The sequence below is a fragment of the Mytilus galloprovincialis genome, chromosome 6, assembly GCF_965363235.1.
Source record: "Mytilus galloprovincialis chromosome 6, xbMytGall1.hap1.1, whole genome shotgun sequence".
Lineage (NCBI taxonomy): Eukaryota > Metazoa > Mollusca > Bivalvia > Mytilida > Mytilidae > Mytilus > Mytilus galloprovincialis.
In genome coordinates, this window is record NC_134843.1 from 98,880,895 (window position 1) to 98,906,850 (window position 25,956).

The following is a 25,956-nucleotide window of genomic DNA, read 5'->3' on the forward strand; positions in this document are numbered from 1 at the left end:
GTTTTGCAGTTGGGTATTTGGAATGAAATCTAAATTGCGTCTATGTTTTCTGACATCAAAATGATATCTGTATGGCAATATGAATCGCTGTTCTTTCTATCTTGTGTTTTGTCTGGTTTAATAGCCAAAATCTGAAAAAGTTTGTATGCACTAATATACATAGACATCCTTTTTAATTTATCTCAACTTCAATTTATCACTGAAGCCCCCCCCCCCCAAAAAAAAAAGATAAGAAAGAAAGAAAAAAAAAACACCAACAAACAAAAAAGGCAGATCTATGCATGCCATTTCTGATAACTAGACAGATAATTGGCTGAAAAAGGTTTACTCTTCATTTATAAACTTTTTCTAAAAGGTTAAGAAGAAATAACGACATCATGAATTTAGTTTTTTCATTGACCATGAAAACCAACTACCTAGTATTTCCTTTTTTATATGTTGCGTGAAATGGGTATATCTAATATCATATTTCTCTATAAGTAGACCACTAATTGACAATTTAGTCGCTTACATTTCATGTCATTCGTGTCATTCATATAATTTATATTATTTTCTCACGGCTTTAAAAAAAAATATAGTATACTGTTTTAATGATAAATATCTTCGTTTAATTTCCTTGAACATATGGGTTTTGAACTTATGGTTCGATTCATTCAATGCTATTCGTAAATTTATGTATCCTTTTCAGTGGAGGATCCAGAATTTTTCATAAGTAGGGCCCGCTCTAGTCATGCTTCAGTGATTCTCTATATAATCAACCATTTTTTTTCCAGAAAAAGGGGAAAGAGGGGGGGGGGGGGGCTGACCTCCCCTCTAAATCCACCTCTGCTATGGATTTTGTTTTTAATAATGCAATGCATACATATTTGATAGAAAAGCTGATGCCTTATCCACAATACTCTCATATTTGAGACTTAACCCCAAAAATTACCAATGCGTACTATGCTTCCAATTTTTTACTAATACAAGATTTAATCTAATTTAAACTAGAACAAGTATGAACTTATTCAAGTACACCTTTAATGGTGAACTTGAATTTAGTGACTTAGCACGAGGTTCTTTGGACAAGACAGGCAGATAAGCATTTCCGTAAGCAAGAAATGGCAGCATAAAATGAACACAAAAACCAAGTGAGTAATCTATGTCCAAAATATGAAAGCGTTAGTCGTTGAAAGAATTAACTTGGAAGATATTTTGAAATTTAATAATTATAAAAACGGCTTGCCATATTTACATTTGTAAAAATCACGCGATTGAGAAATTGACATAAGTGCTGAGTAATTAGATTTGCACAATTGATATGTATATGTGCAGGAATACGTGCTCCGATTTATCATACATTGGTCTGATATACAGGAAATATATGAATTCATGACTTTTTGTTGTTTTACCTTTGGAAATTTTGTACGTGACTTGATTCGGAACACTGACCGACTTTGAGATGACCGATCATAGTCACATTCTTAAGTCAATTTAAGTCTTGTTAAGATATTTGAAAAGCCAACAGTTTAATTACCTCGTTAATATTAGGTTAGGTAAAGGTGATATATACAATAAACGTGTGTTTTACTTGGTACTATATTCTAACAATTGTATGAGTCCATATAGGTCAGTGTTATTATATTATGAATTAATATATTATGAGTTTTCCAACACTTCAGAATTGGAGAATGGTTTTGCATCTTGCATTTTTGTCAAATTTTAAATATTTGCATAATTTAGTAAAACCACCAAAGAACAAGATCAGATGAGAATGAATAAGAATGTACACGTTAAATCATGGCCAATGACATAAGATTAACCTAGCTCTTATCAAATAAATCATCAGTAATATCGGCCAAGTGGTAGTAACATGGACTAAATAAAAATACCCATGTTATAGTAATGAAGCCACCAGCAAAGCCAAATTTCAACTAATAGATAAATAATGTTAAAACACCAATCAGTACACCTCTAACATATCTAGCCTAGCAATGTCAGAGGTGTACTGATTGGTGTTTAACATTATTATCTATTAGTTTCGTGAAATCTGAGAAAAAAAAACATACATTTAAGGGCATACGATACAGTTTTGATCTTGTATTTACAAGTTAATGAAAATTTGCATGTAGGCTATTTTAAACCTGATCAAATCAAATATGTTTTGCATAAATTTGTACATTTTATTTTTACAAATAACTTAAATTTATCAAATGATCATGAATATAGGATAAAAACGTAATTTTTGGCTGTATATTTATCAAATTTAAAAAAAATTGCACTATTTACGTTTTCATGAACATTGGTACACATAATCTTCTTACGTAATCAAACCAAATGTCATTTTTAAAAAGGGGGGGGTCCATGAACTCGTTTTCAAGTTAAATCAGTTTGAATGCAAAAAAATAGCCGAAAACTGCATCTTTTCCCGATAAGTCACCGTTTGACGTCGCGAAAATAACAATTTACGTTAGCAACGTCATTACATCCCCTGTAACTGTATCTTTGGTCGCGTTATTGTCTCTTTTACACACTTCCAATTTCCATTTTCTGTTTTATTTATGCAATTAATATTTTTGTATTTTTTTATATATATTTTTTAAAAACACGATACTTATAGATTATCGTTGGTTATCTCAACGAGATTGATTTTTCTCGCTTGAGCCTGTACGGCGAAAGTGAGAAAAGCAATCAAGTTGAGACGACCAATGATAATCTGTTTATCGCTATTTTACCTATGAAGACGTTTTTAATTTCCTTGACATCGGCAAGTTTTCCCTAGTGTCTTGCGATAAATTTCATATCACTCGACTCCGTTTTCATACCACTCGACTCCGCTGAGAACGGAAATTATCAGTCAGCAAGATCAAAGGTCAAATTCGTAAAATAGTGATAAAAAACATTCTATACTAACGCCTTTTTGTGGATTCTGAAAATACTCGATATTTTCTTTAACCAATCGTTTTAACCTCGTTTTTGTTTTCTTCATCCTGAGAATGAAAGAATAAACTTTGTATATTATGTAAGAAACGTATCTATCGGTCTGTATGCGGGGGCGGATCCAGCCATTCTAAAAAGGGGTTCCTAAACCAAGATAAAGTTTGGGTTGCAATCATATGTCCCCATGCATTAGTCCAAAGAAAAAAGGGGGATCCGACCCCCAAGAACCCCATTTGATCAGCCACTGGTTTTAAAAAATACTGAACAACGGGTGCACTCCAGTTCTTCATAACTGATCAAAAATGTTGCAACAATAAAGCCAATTTTGTTGGAAGTGGTGCGGATCAACAGCAACAATCAGTCAAGCTATCTGATTTGTAGGTCATTTTGATTGACCAACACCAATATACCGTAATTTCTGCTCGTGAAAATGCGTATAGTGTCACCATATTGTTCCCTTTCATAATTAATAGAATATTGTTTTGATATAAACCAATCGGTTTTATCAAATTGACTAGAACACACCCGCGAAATCGCGGGCATTCAGAGCGTAGTTTAAAGTATGTAAAGTGTTGTTGGAAGAATTTTGTAAAATATTGAATGACTGGAGAATTTCAGCAAAAGTATCATAAGTCATAGGTTATTGGGGACAGGAAAATGTTTGTTTTTTTTATCCCTCCTCCTCCATTTCCAAAATTCCCAATTTTTGGTTTTCTATCAATTTCAATATCAACATACATTTAGTATGTCATGAACATTTAAGTAAGGAGCCTGTAATTCAGCGGTTGTCGTTTGTTTAGGTGTTACATATTTGTTTTTCGTTCAGTTTTTGTACATAAATAAGGCCGCTAGTTTTTTCGTTTGAATTGTTTTACATCGTCATTTCGGGACCTTTTATAGCTGAGTATGTGGTATTGGCTTTGCTCGTTGTTGAAGGCCGTACGGTGACCTATAGTTGTTAATTTCTGTGTCATTTTGGTTTCTTGTGGACAGTTGTCTCAACATGGCAATCATACCACATCTTTTTTTGTTGTTGTAAATAATGAATTTTGTAAAAGATTTAATGACAGGAGAATTTCAGAAAAGGGTATCAAAAGTTCTCATGAATAATTTTAGCGCTTATCTGTATATTACGAACTTCATTACTATATACATAAAGTGTATTTACTTTCAATTCTAAGTTTACTAATCGATCCATGGTGGTCAATTGATATAGTATACATATCCTATCCATTTAATAAACTCTGTGACCGCCGTGGATAGTAAACTTGAAAATAATAGCAGATAGAATAAAAATATTCGATGTATATGTATGTTCAAAGTATACAGAAAAACGCAAACCGGAAATCTAATCTGACTTAAAATTTCGTCCAATGACGGGACAACCTTTTTTCTCGTTTTTCTCCCAAAATAACTCGATCTGAATAATCATATGAATGGATGATAAATGCGACTATGCACTGTACCTATAGGACACAGAGGTGTGTTGATTAATTTATTGTGGAAAAAAGAGAAGCGACCCACAAAATGAGGTCTTCTCGTTTAATAGTGTAGATATGTTGAACGTGCTAGAATACATGATGAGAGAGAGCTAAGATATGTTGGCCTTTACCTTTTCCCGTGTACAGTTTATGAATGGTAAAAGTCAGATAAACATCAGAGAACACTTAATGCCGTAACCACGACATAAACATTTACCGTCTATTGGCTTTTAATATCTTCTATGCAAATATATGGATATATCTGACCTACAAATACAATATTTTACCAATAATTTAGTTTGTTAATTCATTTGGTTCATTTGATTTTTAAATAGATACATCTCTCAGTGCAGTGAAACGTTTTAAAACGGACGACTATTCAGTTATTGCTGACTAGTCATATTTTTATAAAGAAGATTTTTATTTTTGATAAAATTTTGATTGTGATATAGATATACTATGTCAGAACACCGCTACTAAAGCATGATTATAAATATTTCACTAATTCAGGAGAATAAATCAAGTTAACTTGTCATATAATGGTTTTCCGAACACAAACCAAAACCATACGATGCTGATCAAGGTTCCCAACACACAACAGAAAACATACGACTAAGCTCAGGTTTTAAACGACAACAAAAACTACTGCTCAATGTCACGTATAAGGTTTTCCCGACATACAACAGAAACTACACGGCGCTGCTACCCGAGGTTAAAGATAAAGTTTTCCTAACATAAAACAGAAACTACACGACGCTAGTAAAGGTTAAACATCATGTTTTTCCAACTTGTTCTACGATAGAAACCACACGACGCTGCACAAGGTCACATATAAGGTTTTCCTAACATACAGCTGAAACCACACAACGCTGGTCAAGGTTAAACATTATATTTTCCCTAACTACGATAACCCACACGACGCTGGTCAAGGTTAAACTTTAAATTTCCTAACTACGATAGAAACCACACGACGGTCGACGCTTCTAAGGGTTAAGCATAAGGTTTTCTCAACTACGATAGAAACCACACGACGCTTCTCAAGGTCAAAGCTATTTATCCCCAACATTCAACCGACATAAACCATATAACTACATGTATGGTCAAGTTCCAATATAAAGGTTTCATATTAAACATACCACAGAGACCACGTTATGCTGCTCAAGGTCAAACAATGTTTTCCAAACAAACGATACAAACCAAACCACGCTTCTCAAAGTCAAATATAAGTTTTTTTTCTGATATACAACTGACAGACACCACACAACGCTGCTCAATGTCAAACACAAAGTTTACCCAACATACAGATCGGCACTAAACACGAAAGCAAAAGACAAAAGACATATGGTACCGATCTAAGAGTACACGTATACATGCAATTACTATAAGGTAGTTCAAAGCCCAATTTCAACTAATGGCTAAAGCATGTTATCTCAGACTCAAAGATCGATCAGTACACCTCTGACGGATTTGTTTGAAGATATAATCATAAGCAGTATTAAAAAGTATAAACTGGTGCAATAAATAATTTTATTGTATAGCAATATAATATTTCCAACAGAAAGTATACAAAAATTAGCGTGCAATAAATTCTAATATTGCACTAGTGCAATAAATCATCAAAATTCATGACGTAATCAACGACAAAATCTGAGTTTAAACCAATATTTACTTTCAAATATTATATTACTATACAATAAAAGGGTTATTGCATGAATATTGGGGAATATTGTCCCTCGTAGAACATATATTGCACTCGCAAGCTCGTGCAATATAAAATTCTACTCGGGACAATATTCCCCAATATTCATGCAATAACCCTATATTATTGTTCTTAAGAAAACCCTAACAAAAATACGATAACAAAAAAGACAATCCAAACAAATACCTTCTCTTGAATTTTAAAATACGCTTTATTTTCTACCATCATTTTTTTTTTAATCCTGTACTTTTTAAAAATCAAAATACTATTGAAAAAAAACAACTTCGTAAATGTATTGGGAAAGATAGCCTTTTTGAAAAACTGAATAGCGTTGACTAACTTGAATCAGGGAATAAGAATATTACTCTATTTATTATTGTTTTGTTGTCATTCTCTGACTTATTCACGAAGGTTCCGTAAATATTTCAGTTACGGAAAGTTTACGGATGGTTTACGGATTTCTCATCTAATTCGCAACGTTAACGCCGTATTCACAAAACGTCCGTAAAGGCAAACACAGAAAAAAACGTAAGTCTTGCTCGTAAAAAATTCTTTGGCTTCCGAGTATCACCATACTATCCCTTATAAAATGCTGTATATTCATTTCGTAACTAGTAATATAAATTATACCCTGAACGTGCTGGAGTGCACGAATAGCCAAGATATTTTGACCTTGACCTTTTCGCTTATACATTTTATGAATGGCAAATGCGACATTGGTAGGAATATTTGTAGTTGGATAAAGATCAGAGAACACTTAATGCAGTAACCACGACATACAAATTCCCCGCCTATTGGATTTTTATATCTTCTATGCAAATATATAGATATCTCTGCCATACAAATACAATATTTTACCGATGATTAAATCTGTCAATTCATCTTCTTTATTTAGTTGAAAGAAAATTTATTTTACACTGCACTGCTGTGGAACGTTTAAATACGACGGTTATTGCTTACTAGTCATAAAATAAAATTAAATATTTTGATTTATAGTAAAATAACTTTTATTCCCAAATCAGGTCTTCTTTAGAAGAAAATATTAAAGAATGAATGAAGCAAAACGGCGACAATGATATAAATGTAAAAAAAACTCACTTCTGAGTAGCGTCGTTTACTTTTTCAAAATGCTTTGTAACTTTTCCCAACATACAACAGAAATTGCACAACGCTGCTCAAGTCAAACACAAGGTTTTCCCAACATATAACAGAAACCACACGACGCTGTCATTGTCATACATAAGGTTTTCCCAACATATAAAAGAAACCACATGACGCTGCTCAAGTCAAACACAAGGTTTTCCCAACATATAACAGAAATCACACGACGCTGTCATTGTCATACATAAGGTTTTCCCAACATATAAAAGAAACCACATGACGCTGCTCAAGTCAAACACAAGGTTTTCCCAACATATAACAGAAACCACACGACGCTATCATTGTCATACATAAGGTTTTCCCAACATATAAAAGAAACCACATGACGCTGCTCAAGGTCAAACATAAGGTTTTCCCAACATATAACATGAACCATGAACGCCACGCTGCTAAATATCACATATTATTGGTTAAACAAACCAAACAAAAACCACATGATGCTGTAAAGGTCAAGCATAAAATGTAGCTAACACACAACAGACAACCACACGACGCTGCTCAATGTCACACATACGGTTTTGCGAAACTACAACAGAAACCCTTTGACACTGCTCAAGTAAAAAATAAGGCTTTCGCAACATACAACAGAAATTACACGACGCTGTTTTAGGTCAAACAAGGTTTTCGCAACATACAACAGAAAACATATAACACTGCTCAAGTTCAAACAAGGCTTTTGCAATATACAACAGAAACCACACCTACAAGATGTTGCTCAAGGTCAAACAATGTTTTCGTAACATACAACAGAAACCACATGACGCTGCACAAGGTCAAACAAGGCTTTTTGCAACATACAACAGAAACCACACGATGCTGCTTAAGGTCAAACAAGGCGTTCGCAACATGCAACAGAAACCACACGACGCTGCTCAAGGTCAAACAAGGCGTTCGCAACATGCATCTGAAACCACAATACGCTGCTCAAGGTCAAACAAGGCTTCCGCAACATACATATAACAGAAACCACAGGACGCTGCTCAAGGTCAAACATAAGGTTTTCCCAACGTATAAAAGAAACCACAGGACCATGTTTCAGGTCAAACATAAGGCTTTCGCAATATGCAACAGAAACCACACGACGCTGTTCAAGGTCAAACAAGGCGTTCGCAACATATAACAGAAACCACAGGTCGCTGCTTTAGGTCAAACAAGGCGTTCGCAACATATAACTGAAACCACAGGTCGCTGCTTTAGGTCAAACAAGGCGTTCGCAACATATAACAGAAACCACAGGTCGCTGCTTTAGGTCAAAAAGGTTTTCGCAACATACAACAGAAACCACAATACGCTGCTCAAGGTCAAACACGGTTTTCGCAACATTCAACAGAAACCACAATACGCTGCTCAAGGTCAAACAAGGTTTTCGCAACATGCAGCAGAAACCACACATGGTGTTCAAGGTCAAACAAGGTTTTCGCAACATATGTAGTAGAAACAGTTTGCCGCTGCTCAAGGTCAAACATAAGGTATTGTTATAAAGAATTAATATGCGCGTTTGACATGCTTTTTCGTGGGCATTTTGACAAAAATATTAGAAAATGGAATTTATTTTCACAGAAGTTTGTATTAAATTCCATCTTTTCATCACATGGGAACTCGATCTTATTGTTTCAGAATTTCACATAGATTTGATGACTTTATTCAAGTTTAAAAAAAAAAACGCAACTAATATTCTATTACAAAGCTAGTGTAAATTGTACGATACAGACATTTTTTAAAAGGGAGTTCAAACCATATGATCCAATCAAAATGCATTGATCGTCCAAAAAAGGGGGGGGTTCCAATCCCCACCATTTGGATTCGCGACAGGATGAAATTTAAAATCGCTTTCAATTGTCTCTCGTTTGAAACGTTTGCCTACCAGGTAGAAAACCGTTAGCAAATCTAATTTGACACATTAAATTTTCTGTCGTAAACATTCATCGTGATACAAACAAAAGTTCCTAAATATATAAACAAAACCGTAAAATTTTACCTGAAGGAGTTTGACCCTTGAGTAACAGTGAATTTATCATATTGTATACATGTTTAATAGTGGCAAGTACTAAAGGGATGACAACTGCTTGTATGAATATCGGCCAGTAACAGATGGCTAATTATTTTCTCATCCATCCCCTGGTAGTCTAAAAGCTTGTTATGAAGTGGTTGTCGTTGATTCATAAATCAAGCTGTTGGTTTTCTTGTTGGCATTGTTTCACGTTTTGTCGGAGCCTTTTGGTAGCCGACCTAACGGCATGGAGTTTCCTCATAATGCCATCGTTAAGGACCTAAGTTCTTATAAAAAAGAAGATGGTATGATTGCCAATGAGAACTGCCCACAAGAGACCAAAATGACACAGACATTAACAACTATAGGTCACCGTAAGTTCTTGCTTAGATTAGCAATCATATCATCTCTTCTGATCTTTATATTGGCTTGTAGCATAATCTATTAGATAATGTTACATTGGTTTTGTTTTAGGCAGTCAAGTTCACCAAATTTATAAAATGAATTAAATTTAAGATTTTTGTTATTTGATATAGGGTTATAGGAAATGAGGGAAAATGTACCTATAGGAGGCAACAAAACAACATAAGTGGAGTAAAGCAATATCAATGGGTTATTAGATTCATCTGAAAATTTTAGAGCTGATAGAACTTTACCTTGTGAACACTCATACCCCATGTCAGATTTGCTCTAACTGCTTTGGTTTTTAAAATATAAGCAAAAAACTGCATTTTACCCCCATGTTCTATTTTTAGCCATGGGGGCCATGTTTTTTTTGACGAAACAGAAAATAAAACACAAACTTTATTCTAGACGCCCTAAGGACCATTCAGCTTAAGTTTGGTTGGAATTGGTTAAGTGGTTTCAGAAAAGAAGAATTGTTAAAGTTAGAAAACACGATAAACAAATTGTGTAAAATTGTCCTTAAAGGGCAATAACTCTTTAAGAGGTCAATTGACAATTTTGGTCACATCAACTTATTTGAAGATCTTACTTTGCTGAACATATTTGCTGTTTACAGTTTATCTATATCATTAATACTATTCAAGATAATAACCAAAAACTGCAAAATTTCCTTAAAATTACCAATGAAAGAATTTAGTGGCAGTAACCCAACAATGGTTTATTAAATTCATCTGAAAATTTCAGGGCTGATAGAACGTTACATTAAGTTCTGTATGAATACTGTAACCCCATGTCAGATTTGCTCTAACTCCTTTGGTTTTTGAGATATAAGCCAAAAACTGCATTTTACCCCTTTATTCTATTTTTAGCCATGGTGGCCATGTTTTTTTTACGAAACAGACAATAAAACACAAAGTTTATTCTAGATACCCTAAGGATCATTCAGCTTAAGTTTGGTTGGGATTGGTTCAGTAGTTTCAGAGGGGAGATGAATGAAATAGTTTAAACCAGACTGACGACGACGACGGACGCCAAGTGCAGTTCCTTTGGAACGGTGAGCTAAAAACAAAGACTACGTAAACCCAACCCTACCAAAACCAGGGGTTTACTCAAGTTTATGTTCTACTAGTGGTACCCGTTGTGTTATTCGAGGCAATCAGCGATTTTTTTTAAAACTTCAGTATGCACGAGTAATGGCAGAGATTGGTATGCGTCAATAGGAATCAACTTAATCACATTAATGAACTAAGATATTCGGGAGAATAATCTGCACAATCATTATCGGGTTCAAAAGAAAAAATGAGTGGCATGAATAAAATGATGTATTCACATAATAAGTATGATCATTAAACCGTCAGTTGCGGCAAATGTGAGATATAAACATCAGAAATCATATTTTGCAACAATTTTATTGTTAACTTCATAACATATAATATCACAAACAATTTATATAATAACATCTCTATGCGTCTGCCAAGACATTCTATTTTTACAGTGGTAATACGTTGATTGCACCACAACAATAATTATTAAAACACCATCCTTTCATCCTTCCATCACGTACATTAACAATCATTTAACCTTCCGCTCTCAAGGTTAAAAACATATAACTCAAGTCTCATCATAAACAACCACTTAAACAGAATTTCCCGAACCCCCAAATTACCTAAAACGGACCATCGGCAGACACATGTTTATTTCTAACTATTTTCTTTCATTTTAAAGCATTAAATCTTGGATTTCTTACATAATCGGTTTTGCAGCTTTAAAGATAACAAGGGCATCGGGTGAAAATATGCAATAGTAAGCTGCTTTTAACAATGAACAAAATCTAATTCATTTTTCTAGAGATCAACATGAATTCTGAGAAAGTTCTTTATAAATCATGACTATATTTTTAATATCAAAAGCTACTTATATATAATTTAAAACAATATTGCAAAACGAACAATATGAATAGTTTATTTAGTAGAACGTTGAACTTTTCTCAATATATTACCAAAGGTCAACACGAAATTCCTTATTAATTAGACTTGGCACAGAACCTTCAATACAGACAGAATGTAATGCTTACTTAACGGAGGGGAACACATTTCTGTAAATTAATGGGGAGATAACTCATCGTAATGAAGGTTGACAAGTAGTGCAGTGTAGGGCACGTACGACTAGTACTGTTGAACTTACGTTTAGAGTATAAAATGTTTAAATGAAACTTTAAAACCAGTCCAAATACTGTTTTGTTTATGTTTGCACAACTTCTAAATATAAATAAGCATGTTCTTTTAAATGCGTTTTAAATCCCCCCCCCCCCCAAAAAAAAATCTTTTTTTAAAAGCAACTGCTGTTTAAAAATCTTTAATAACATAAATGCCTATGGAAACATTGTTTGCAATGCAAAAATTTGCAGCTAAACTGATTTTTTTTTTTATAAAACCTTCTAGTCTAAAACTCTATGTGAGTAAGTGAAAATGGTAACAACTATTTAATTACAAGACATGGAGTTTCTTTCCTAAAGATTACAAATATCCCTTTTTAGCGCCCAATATTTGTGAGATTTATCTTCAACATTCAAAGTATAATTCAAAATAATAAACAAGGTATTACTTTTGCTTTTGTCAATTTGTGTCATGAGTTAGTTAACCATATCCATTCCTTTCTACAAAAAGTAATAATAAAAAGAATGCATGTAGATCAACAAAAACGTAGTTTTTCACACATCTACTTAAGTTCCAAGGTTAACTAACCCTAAATGATCCTAAATGTCCTATTGAAGAATTAAATGAATTTCCCTTTGGTAATAAGATTTAAAAAGAACAATATTTTGATTATTTCAAGACGATTTAAGAATTATAGGATTACAGTTAAGGAGCAGATTACAATACCATTTCAGTTCACAAATTCCTTTAAAATAAATACTTGTGTACAATGTTGTTTTAAAGCTAGGTAAGGATTTCTCTAAATATAAAATTGATTCTGTCTGGGATTCTCTAGAGGATGTTTCAACTCTGTAACGATATCCATATTCTTGACCAATACCAGATTATTCTAAAATATCTGGGTGGTCAATGCAAACTTCGAAGTGTCACTCTAGTCCTATAATAAAAGACTCTGCAGGTTCATATCATTTACATTTAACGTTTTTATCGGATATTTTTTTTTTTTACTATCAATGTTGAACCGCAGATTCAATATTGATAGTAAAAAAAAATATCCGATAAAAAACGTTGAATGTAAATGATATGAACCTGTAGAGTCTTATATTATAGGACTAAGTGTCACTCAAACTTTCAACCCTAAAAAGGGGGTTGTTTTTAATTGGTACCAACTGAATTTGGTAACATACTGGTAAAAGACATAGTTTTGATCAACAAATAAAAATATATCTAAGTGAAACCGTGATCTCCCTGGTTTCAATGTGATTTTTTTTTCTCTCTTTTCCTCTCTCGGGATTAAAGCTGATACTAGTACTCAATAAATATAATAATGTTTACCTACATTCAATATATACACATAAATAACACTATAACAGATGTATAAAACCAGATCAATAAAATTGATTTATAAACACTAACAGTTTATAACAAGCATTCAACTTCTAGTACAGTTTATAACACACGGTTATTTTTACATTCCCTGAACGACCGTTGTGTCGACAGTTTAAAAATATATTTACACCTTTGCCGGAAGGGCATAATGCCTCATCTCTTATTTTTTTGCTTTAAAAGTATGAGTGACTTTTCTGATTGGCAAACAAAACATCTTAAATTAAAAATGTACTAAGGCGAACAAATAAGGACAATATGATGTTATGCAGAGGGTTTATTGAAATATTATGCATGGATTTCGCTGTTTCAAAAAACGGAAACCGTTGCATTGTAATAAGAAATTGAATGGCACGATTTAATCAACTCTAAGTGCTATAACAAATATCGCCATGAACACATTCACAGCAGGTTCATTTTTGTATACTTATCCCGATACGAAATCCGCGGAGCGATACGACTCCCGAGGAACAATTTGATGACATCATAACACGGTGGATTAGTAACATCTTGGATAATCCTTAATAGGAATTGGATACAGATTATACCTACGAATACCACTAAACAAAGGGTAAGTGTTCCTTGGGATTCGGTTGCCTCCGCGGATTTCAGGTCGGAATACATCTAAATTAATTGCTAAAATAAGAGAAGTGCAATTAAGAAAGTTCACGTATCTAAAAGTTACACTTTACACTTTTTACAGTGTAAAGAGATCTGTTGTATTGTCATGAATAATATAATTGTATATCCCTAGGAAAATACTCCTTTATAGTAAAACACCCTTGATGATTTTAAACATGCACAAAAGTACGTTTTAAAAGAAAATATGTCCAACTAAAGAGGTAGTTAACGCAGAGAAACATGACATGAGTACTACTAACATATTTATAATAACAATATCGATACTTTCGATTACATTTGTTTGTTCTTTCGATTACATTTGTAACAAACATAACGACTTAATCGCACATCTAGTGTCAAATCGTTTGAGATACTTAACTGGTGTAAAATCTTTCCGGTGTAAATTCGATCGAGTTACCTAACTGGTGTAAAATCTTACTGTCCAGTGTGAAATAGATTAAGTAATAGTTACTAATTTACTGGTCAAAAGTCGATTGAGTTACCGGCTGACTGGTGTAATAGTTTACTTAACTCAAATCGTTAAAGTTACCTAACTGGTGTAAAATATTACTGGCGTAATATCGATGGAGTTACCTAACTAGTGTAATCAAGATTAAGTTACCTAACTAGTGTAAAATCTTACTGGTGTAAAATCGGTTAAGTTACCTATTAACTGGTGTAAAATCAATTGAGTTACCTAACTGGTGTAAAATCGATTAAGTTACCCGACTGGTGTAAAATCGATAGTTACCCGACTGGTGTAAAATCGATTAAGTTACCCGGCTGGTATCAAATCGCTTGAGTTACTTTAGTTGACACTAATGTCAAATCAAGTAAGTATCTTAACTCGTGTCATCTGTGGAGGAGTTGATTTAGGGAAATAATTTGTTTTATGCGTGGTACTGTATTTTATGAGGCTTTCAGAATTAGATTAACTTATATGTGTCTTATTACACGAACTTATATGTGACTTGCATGCCAAAATTACACGAACTTATATGTGTCTTATATGTCAAAATTACACGAACTTATATGTGATTTAAATGCCAAAATTACATAAAGTATGTGTCTTACATGCCAAAATTACATTAACTTTTGTGTGTTTTACATGCCGAAATTGTATGCACTTTTATGTGTCTTGCATACCGAAATTAAATGTACTTGTATGTGTCTGATATGCCTATTTCGGTGCCTTACATTTCGAAATATAGGTAGTTTTAAGTGCATTATTAACATACCAATTTTAGGTAGCACCCCAAAATCATTTGCATAGTTAACGCATCTTAAAAAAAAACACCCATGAAATAAGTCATGTTTTTGATTTTTGCTCGAAGTACCATAACTGTAAACAGTTCAAGTATAATATGATTAATATTGAGAGTAAAAAAGTAAATAAAAAGCAAGACCCTCAAACGGCTGAGCATTGTCTCACGAAGACGTGATTGTATGCTAGCATAGAGCTACTTATGCCTACTATAGCATGGATTAACCTATGCCTACACTATGTTTAGTTTGGAAATGATGATGCAGGCAACAGGTTTCGGACATGATACACGTGGTAGCTGATATGTAAAAAGGAGCTAAACACTACACCAGATTAATGCATATGTACTTGGGGATAGGGCATTTTTTTTGCCCTCCCTCATTTTTTTCCAAAATCCGTGAATTTTCGTTTTCTATTATTTCAATTATTTTGCATTTTTCTGTATCATAAGAACATATACTACAAATAACTTGTATTTGCTATTTACTATCAATTCCAAGTTTACTACCCACAGCGGTCACTGATATAGCATATATAGATATCAGTGACCGCTGTGGATAGTTCACTTGGAATTGATAATAAATAGCAAATACAAGTCAATAGAAAACGAAAAATAACGTATTTGTAAAAAAAAAGGGGAGGGCAAAAAATTGTACTGTCCCGAAGTTCCTATGGATTAATGCAGCACTATTTTGAATATCACTATTTTGTATGTATCTTAAAAAAGATAAAAAGTATGAATCCAATAATACAATACAACATACGAATCAGAATAATAAAGGTGAAAAAAATCAGATGTGAACCATCTCGAAGTACATTTTGCTGATGCCTGGGTCGTCAACTTTCTGAAAATGTAACATCACTTTTAAAAGATTTCCAGTCAATAGGGACTCGGGTAGAATGGACTCCCTAACATATCCCTTTATATCTTGTTACTGTGGAGGAAACTCCTTGTGTGACTTATGATTGACTTACTAATGCCCTTTTATATTTTGATCAGCTTATGCATGACATTTACTCAACAACAATTTTAATTCATGTAGAATTTGTCATTTCATCAAGAATACTGATTTATAAGATAGCCCAAAGAAGACGAGACATTTGTTAATACTGATGGCAAACCTCCAATACATGAATACCAGTTACAATTTGGATCTATTTAGAATAAATGTCGCCGGTCGTTCCCTTGTTCATTGAATGTCATTTACAGATTTTAATAGTAGAAAATGTTTAATCCTGAATAAATAAGCATTTAATAAAACTTTTGCGACAAATATCTAACATTAACAGAGGTGAATATCCAGACTTTATATATCTATTAATCTTATTCTAGACGGATATTAAGGAAAAGCAATGATTGTTTTATTTTTAATTTTTACTTGGAATCATTTTTTTTTTAAAAGGAATACTAGTAGTTGATCCACTTTTGTAATCTATGAACTCGGTAAAGGGTGCAGTTGTACAATAAATTTGAACAAGGAAATAAAAAAAAACTTTGATTTAAAACACGAACTATTTCAAGCAGACAAAGAAAGGGAAGTTTGTGGTTTTTCAACCGAATTTAAAGCCTTTTAAATGCAATTTAATCATACTGATATTACATGTATTATACACATATTTCCCTACATGTGTTTAGAACATATAATCCGGGAAATATGTACACATATATATATAACATGTTCAGGATTTCTACACTTACATTTATATAACATCAACGGAAATCCTTTAAACTAAACAAAATGTAACCATGAATCTTCATTTTCTGTTGGTGTAGTTTTAGCAAAGCATTCAAAGCTATAGTTATTACCCGAATTACTATCCCAGTACGTGGTACCGTTTGTAGTGTAAGAAACAGCGAACTCGAGCTTATTATGAACCCCTAGAAAATCTGGTGCAACTATACTGAACGAAAATCTATCCGTAGGTCCATCACATGAATTTTGAACGTAAGAAGCTGAAATATCATGAAACGTTGCCCAGTTATTTGTGGTATATCTGATTCGCACTGATTTGTGAAATCCAATGTTTGCTACCCGCACAAAACCTGTAATGGTCATTTGTGTAATCACAGCATTTTCTAATCGAACTTTGTTTGACATTACTGATTGTATAAAGTCATCTTGTGCACCAGGTTGGGAGAAACAAGCCCCTAAATATCTACTTCCCATACTTTGTCGATCTTCATCAAGACCAGTTTTTAGATCAGACATTGCTGAAGCTGGAATTTTCGGCGGAGCCTCCAAGTTGAGTACATGTCTGACATCCTCCAGATCTAATCCCATTGCATCTGCAAATCTTACCATTTTCTTTCTGCTTGGTGTGCCAGGCGGAGTTTTCTGACTTTTCAAAGACGAAGATTTTCTTAGTTCTGACTTGCAAAAATTAAATTCAGACTCTTCGTATTCAACCGTTTCATCATCTTTCAATAATTCGGTAATAGATTTTTGTGAACCAAAATCCAACACTTTTTCTGATTTGAATGGTTTGTCTTCAATTTTTAAGTGAGGTATACATGTTCCATCAAGTTTTTTTGCTTTTGAACATAAAAGACTAGATTGCATTGTTTTTAATTCCGAATTCCCCACTTGAACCTCCTGATGCCCTTCGCCAAGGTTGTCAGCATCATCAACCGGACTATTGATCGAATCGTCGCAACATTCATCGCTATCATTTAATTTACCGTTCAATGAATCCTCGTCCAAATCATCATTCAAATTAACAAATACTTCTTCACAAAAATCAGAATCATTTGAATGAATAGAAGTTTCTTTTTCTTTAAAAAATGTATGTTTACCTGGTAATGGGTCGTCTGCTTCCTCGTCGAAATCTGTTCCGCCATTCATTGTCACACAATCTCGAAATCCTGACATTGTGTCTTTAAGAATTTTGTAAACGATCTTAGTCTTGTTGGCAAACGAAGACGAGCTCTCAGGTGTACCACTACGCCTTGTTACGAAAGCGGCAGACACAGAATAATTGTCAAGAAAGCTCTCTTCTCCGTATGATAAATTCCGTGGTAAAAATAACTTAAAGTCAGGCTCTTCGTAATTAATTTCCTCTTGCACATCTTCATATGTTTGCATGCTACAATAAACAAGCACAGTCTTCTTGTTTACATTGATTCAATTAACCAAAAATCATTACATGAAATTTAAACATAATCCTGTCAGTGTACGTTTATATTTATAAACCGGCTTCTTTCTTTTTCATAGGTCATAGATTGTTCAAGGACAAGGCCATTACCGGTGTTTTGACTGCGTAATTCAGCACATATAGCACACCTTCAGACGTATTACGAAATGTAACGGACATTTTGTTGCATATTTGTGAGATTTTAATCGGAATTCATCAAGCACTAATAACTGCACACCAGATAACAGTGGTTTTATTAAATTTTTACTATGAATCACGTGATGAAAATGAAAGAAAATATATATCACATGACCTATTGACTAAAAATAAATGACATATACGCGGGAAATATGCTCAAAATCTGACGTACAAGAAATGGTTATTTTTTGTTTTTGTGTGTTTAAAAAAAATGATAAACTATTCTGAGATTATCTTTAAATAAATTTGTACAGAATTTAAGTACTTTTGCAAAGGAGTAATCCGGTAAGAACCCTTTTTTTAGCATTTCAGAAATTTGTTAAAAGTATATAATTTTGTTATTCCTTAGGACGAAAAATACTTTAATTACATGAATATGAAAGTGATTTTGACATTAAACTACGCATGTGTGTTTTATAGTTGCTTATTTTTACCCCCCCCCCTTTTCCTTGTAAGTTGGGGCGCATATTGTTTTACCCCTGTCCGTCCGTCCGTCGTACCGTCCGTTCGTCCCATAATTGGTATATAGTTATTCTGCATAACTCCTACAGTTTGAATCCTAGTTCAGGGTTTCGATTTTTATTAATATTTGCTCTTTTGAGGTATAGTTGAATTTTTATCATTTTTTTTAAAGTATTTTCTTGCATTAGAGGAGCGTTTTTAGATATCTCCCACAGTTTGAATACTAGGAATTTTTGGCGTTGCTGGCTGTCTGTACATATATTGAGGTGTCCATGTGGTCAGGGTTTTCTTTTGGGAGATACAACCGCAGTTGATTTTTTGGAGTATTTACTTGCATAAGAGGAACGTTTCCGGATATCTCCTACAGTTTTAATCCCAGGAATTTTTCACTTTGCTGGCTGTTTGTACATATATATTGAAGTTGTCCATGTGGTCAGGGTTTTGATTTTTTTTTTTATTAATATTTGCTATTTTGTGAATAGTTGAACTTTGTCATTTTTAGGGTATAAGCGGTTATAGTTAATAACACCTTACATATGCCGCGGTATCAATTGTGTATCCCAGACACAATACTATTTTAAAGAAAATCCTACATTGACTTTGTTATAATACAGTTACTTCAGAGGTGAGTGCGGGCATCACTTTGTCTAGTTTTTATATAATTTCCATTCCTATATTTATATTAGAATATTATTTATTCAGGTGAAATGAGTTGTTAATTTTTGTGTCATTTTGGTCTCTTGTGGAGAGTTGTCTCATTGGGAATCATACCACATATTCATCTTTATCATTAAAGCATTTTTGCTATTTTTTGACGTTTTTTTTTAATAAAATGGAAGTGACCGCATTTGTTTTCAGTCTCAATATTTAAACGTATGCTTTATTTGATGGTGAAACATAACATATATAAAGTTTGAGACTAAACAAAAATACGACCACTTCAAATTTAGAAAAAAAAAAAAAAAAAAAAACAACAACAAAAAACATGTGAAAAGTGACGCTTTGAAAAGATTTTCTTTTAAGCATAGCTAGTTTTTTAAGTTATTCTTTCTTCACCGATATCTTTTTGTCTTCTGTCTCACACTCATTTCACTACTGCACCTGGACCACCCGACAGAATTTTCTTAAAGTTTCAAAAAATATTAATCCCATGATGAACTTAAATTAGACCTCTATTTCAATTAGCCGAATGTTTTTAGGGGTTTTTTTTGGCATACTTTGGACTTGTTTGATTAAAAAAAATATTAATAGTAAGATTTAGAGTTTAGTGTGACGTCCATTTTTATTGTCCTTTTACACATTTGTTGACAGTTTGAAGGGACCAGCCGAAACCCGCCTCTGTGTCCGGGATTTTCTTGCTGTGTCGAAGAACCTTTGATGGGCTTGGGCTGTTTTCTGCTCTTTCGTCGGGTTGTTGTCTCTTTTAAACACCTTATAAACTAAATACATCAATATGTATATGAAAGAAAAAAAATGAGGCTAAATACAAGTCTTATGTTCGTAATATGTTAAAACAACTGAATGAAAAGGACATCAAACAGTAGAAATATTACAATGTTATTGAATGTGTTATAAGATTAAATGTTACATGGTTACCAGGAGTTTTTGTAATGGATGAATATCAAGACAAATATATATATCATTATTACGCAAGATCGTTTCATAAATTTAAATTATTTTCAGACTTGAGTACACACACCAAGTAGATGTAAAATTCAAATGTTACAAGAAATAAGATTTACACTCGAAGATTTTACAAAATCTAAGTTGATATTTTTATTTAAGGGGCACTAGCTACGAGATATGAGACAATATCTAAAAAAGTCTAATTTCCATGTCCCGCACTTCACCAGCAATTATTTTTTTATTCAACCATCTTTTTTGAAAATTTGAAGTTTCAGTATAAACTAAATTATATAATGCACCAACTCCTGTCAATTAAACACTCATTCTTATATTTCTTCCAACAAAATATTGTAATTTAAATGTTCAACCCCCCTAAAATCATGTTGTCCGCTTTGTTTTCAGAAAACTAAATCATTTAAATAATATCCAAATTAATTAAACAGGCGTCCGATTCTCACATATATGATATATTATATAATAAACTTGTCCCTATTTTGTCTTTTTATATTATAACTATAGCATGTAATAAATTTTGCAAATTTTAAGAGAAAAAAATGTTGTCCCCAGGGATGATTTCCCTCCTGTTACCACTGTTTTTTTTTTAACCTGTGGAAACGTTAACAAAACCAGGAGTTATTTTCCTATTATGTATTGTGAAGAGCATATAAAAAAGAAGATGTGGTATTTTGCCAATGAGACAACTATCCACAAAAGACCAAAATGACACCGACATTAACAACTATAGGTCACCGTACGGCCTTCAGCAATGAGCAAAGCCCATACCGCATAGTCGGCTATAAAAGGCCCCGATAAGACAATGTTAAACAATTCAAACGAGAAAACTAACGGCCTTATTTATGTAAAAAAAAGAACGAAAAACAAATATGTAACACATAAACAAACGACAACCACTGAATTACATGCTCCTGACTTGGGACAGGCACATACATAAATAATGTGGCGGGGTTAAACATGTTAGCGGGATCCCAACCCTCCCCCTAACCTGGGACAGTGGTATAACAGTACAACATAAGAACGAACTATAAAAATCAATTGAAAATAGCTTAACTCATCAGATGGACAAATATACAAGTGGTCGTGGCCCGGTACTTATACATCCCGACACAAAAAGACACAATGAACAGATCTGAGAGTACTCGTAGTTATCTGACAGCTAGTTCAAAGCCACTAACAACTTATAAAAAAATCATGGAACTAAGACTAAACGATCAATCCGTACACATCCAACATCCCATGGATTTAGTGTAAAGAAGTCATCGATAACCAGAGAAATACATGACCTTGTGCAATGCCAAGTTACAGGTATCGACAGATTGTAGATCCATGAATATGTATATGCATATAACATACTAGTAATATTTAGTTAGCTTTTAATTTACTGATAACACAATCAATATTTATACCAATAAAAACAATATTCAATGATCTAATTACAGTGTTGAATTGGTAACCTTTTAGAATAAGTTTATTTAAAGGAGCGACAAGTTTACATGGATCATTTCTAAATTTCCGGGCACGGTTAACAACATTTCCGTAAAAATGAGGATGTGCTATCCTGTTTGAAATAAGTTTTCTACAGGTACAACCAAACTTCAAAACCAAATCTTCATATCTATGGAAAAATTTAGTAAAGGTTTTAAGTAATTTATGGTAACGATATCCCTGGTTTAATAATTTACCAGTAATACATAGGTTGCGTTCGTTAAAATCAAAAACGTCACAACAGACACGGGCATAGCGAACAAGTTGTGAAATAAAAACACCGTAAGATGGTGCCAAAGGGACATCACCATCTAAAAATGGATTGAATGCATCAGTACAAAGAAATAGCTTGAAAGGCATTCAAGCCCATCCAAGGTAAGAATTTATAGAAAAATACTTATTGGTGTTCTATCCTGTTATAGCCTTTTCTTACACTTTCTGAGAATATTTTTAAGTGTGCACCACAACATTAAGTGTGTTTTTATATCATCTTTTTAAAAGTTATATGTCACAGGAAATACGCTTACATTTAATTTGATAAAAAGGACAAAAACTATTGCGTAATTCCTTTCTGTTACGTTCTGTCATGTTACCTGTTAAAAGTAACAGCATAACCATCACCAGTAACAGGAAGGATGTACAAGACAATTTCACTGAAGAATCGAAAAGTTAATCTACTATATGCCAACCATTTCATTTAATATAAGTTATCACCACCATATCAAATAAATTTCAAAATAATATACAGTATATTGAATAAAAAAATAGGTTTTTTGCTTTTGATAACAGCAGAGAACATTGTGCAATTCTAGTATAGTAGATAGTAACAGAAAAGAATTTATTTTAGAATTTTTCATTACCTAGGCATATTTTTCAACTTGCAAAAACAGTTTCAATGAATACATGACATTGTTTGCTGTTATCTTCCAATTGTGACCAATCTAAAATGATGTATTTTTCTTAAACTTTAAAATAAAGCAGAAAAATCCTTTCTGTTGCCAACTCTGTCCTGTTACCGTTGTCCTGTTACTCAAGATTCTTTCATGTTACCAACATATCTGACTATATTTTTAAGTATATTTCTTAACCTCAATTATTGCAACTGCTAAAATCAATAATTGGCATTTGATAAACTGTTGCAGGATATACTAGTAAACCACAAATAGTGTCTTAAACTTATTCCTTATTCCAATTATAAACTTTTTAAAATTGATTCACTTTGGTAACAGGAAAGAACTGTTTTTTTTTTTGTACCATTTTAATAATTGCCATTAAACAATTGTTTGAATTACAGACAACAGTTCCTAGATCCCCAATGTATGTTCTTCGATTTGTGCTATTTAAGTACAGCTCTTTATAAGAACCAGGCAGAGTGCCATATACATGTGATACATGGGGGGTTCCAGATTTCTTCTATAATTGGCCTAGTAGAAGTAATAAATGAATACTGCTCAAAAAATAATTTTGGGTGGGAAAATATGAGTGGTTGCCATGGTAACGGACACACTATTTTTTGGTAAATTAGCGTGGTAAAATCTTTCAAAAATCAGCTAAATCACCACAAGTCAGAGCCTGATTATGAATAGAATCATGCATTTTTCATTACTGTTCATATGTAACATTGATACAACTTGGTTTAAGCTTCATTTTCGTGAAGAGTGCATGTCAACCAAATTTGTAAATGTTTTGAAAAATTTTGGCAAAAAATGCATATTTTCAACTTTTCTGAAATTGGGATTTTTCAGAAATTATCAAATTTTCTCTGGTGTTTTTGAGAAAAGTGCAAATGTGTACAGAATAGTTAGCACTGTAGTTATGAAGTTTGGATACTTCTTTACCAAATTAAATAAAAAAAATGCGTGGGATTTTCTTTAGTTCTATCACCATAGCAACCGATTTTTTCCTTGGAAACGGGAGTTTTTATTTGCAGAATATTGCAGTTTAAGAGCTTAAATGTCCTGAACTGTTTTATAACCGATAAGAAAATATATAAAAGCTAACGCAAACTTTAAATTACTATCGTCAAGTGTTGTTGACTTCAATTGTTACCACGGAAACACATATTATTTGTAGCAACATCCCCTCAAAAACTGCAAAAATAGAAATTTATGTAAAAAATACATAAATAGAGGGTGTTTATTTTCAAATTGGAATATGACTGCATGCTTTGCTCCACTCACAGTTTTTTTCTGTTCTTTTAATAAGGTTCGACAAATGTAATATTGTGGTTAAGGGGGGGGGGGTGTAGAAAAAGGGGGGTTAGGTTTATTTTTTAAAGATACCATGAATGTAGATTCTTGAAAAGATAACGTTTGGTCGGAGAGACTGATTATAAATAGCAGTCCCCAAATTAAAAAAAAATCTCCCAAACAAATGGCAGTTTAATAATGATTAGAAAAATAAGTAAAATTTTATTTAATAAGGTAAAATAATTGAACATGGCTTCGTACATGTACATCCATCCCAAATGAATGGAGCCCAGTAATTTAAACTGGTATGATTTTTTTTTAAATCTTCAAACTGTAAATCCAGTACAGAAGCCGTGTAAACAAGTGATCGTAGGAAAAAAAGTGATGACAGGAAAATGAGTGAATCATTCTCTTTTTTTCATTTATGCCCTCTAGGGAAACTGTCCTTAACTTTCTTATCCAAAATCTTTCCCGAGCGACTCTGTCGACTTTCGACCAACCCTCGTTGTGGTCTATGATTGTGATGGTAAGGTTTTTGAGATCAGCTTTGGCGTGCCCAGGTGATCTCAAATGACGATTTACGGGTAGGTAGGGCTTGCAAGTGTAGTCACTTCGATGACTATTCATGCGTTTGATGTATGGCTGCTCTGTCTCGCCAACATACTGCATGCCACATAGACACTGAATGAGGTACACAACATTCTGGGTTTTGCAAGTTACATTGCAAAATATAGTGTACACAGACCAAGTCGAGTGACAAATAAATGTTTGAGTATTTAGTATCTGTTAACAAGTTGCACATGACTTGCACCATCTTGAAGTTGAACAGCTTTTATTTGATGAGACGTCAGCTCTTACCAATAAGTCTTTCAGACTTGTTGGTTTCCAGAAAGCTAAAACAGGAGGATAGGGAAAGATGTTGGATAATTTAGGGTGTTTGGCAATAATTTGCCAATTGGCACGGATCAAACGTGAAAGGTTAGTAAAGACTGGAGTGTATGTTAGAACAAACGGGTATGTTGCTGCGCCTCTTCTGTTTGTACTGTTAACAGGTCATTGCGGCTGTTATTGTTAGCGCGTGCAAACCCCTTATCTATGTCCATTTTCTTATAACCTCGTTTGGTAAAAAATCCGCGAAGTTCCTGTAACCATAATGTGACAGCCTCCTCAGAGGAGCAAATCTGCTTGACTCTGAGAGGTTGACTGTACGGGATACTTTTTGTGTTTGTGGTGACAGCTTTGGGGAGAAAGGTACCGATGTTTATCTGTAGGTTTACAATAGAGGTCAGTTGATATGATGCCGTCCTTTATAGATGAAGTTGTGTCGAAGAAAGATATTTTAGATATTTTCAAACGTAAATTTAAGTGACTGATTGGCGTTGTTTGCATGTCTGATGAACTCATCCAGTTTTTGTTGGGATTCAAATCCATTTCATGTCAACATTATCAATGAAACGGAACCAAGACAGATGTTTGGATAAAGATGTTGAAATAATTTGTTTTTCTAATTTGCCCATGAAAATATTGGCGTAAGACGGTGTCATTTTCGTCCCCATCGCTGTCCCGTTTATTTGAAGATAATGGTCACCATTAAAGGTAAATTGTTGCATTTCAGGACCAGAGTAAGCAGCTGGACTAAACATTCAGTGGGTGGTTCTAAAGTGTTGTGCGAGTCCCATATTTCCCTACAAGATTGAAAAATCTAAAATTTATAAAATTCAAAAGGGAGGATACTTCAATAGACAGACAATTCACCAAAGTTCC

The 25,956-nt window shown here is 33.4% G+C and overlaps 2 protein-coding genes across 2 annotated transcripts in view; one reads left to right on the forward strand and one right to left on the reverse strand.

The window, feature by feature from the left end:
- Positions 1 to 25,956, forward strand: part of LOC143080918 (uncharacterized) — a 493,997-nt gene that overhangs the window by 20,110 nt on the left and 447,931 nt on the right. The gene's annotated exons all lie outside the window — the stretch shown is intronic.
- On the reverse strand, positions 11,046 to 18,434 carry LOC143080914 (protein phosphatase 1 regulatory subunit 3G-like). The gene has a single exon (XM_076257072.1). It carries the CDS (start codon positions 18,163 to 18,165, stop codon positions 16,813 to 16,815), a length of 1,353 nt encoding a protein of 450 aa, XP_076113187.1. The 5' UTR covers positions 18,166 to 18,434; the 3' UTR covers positions 11,046 to 16,812.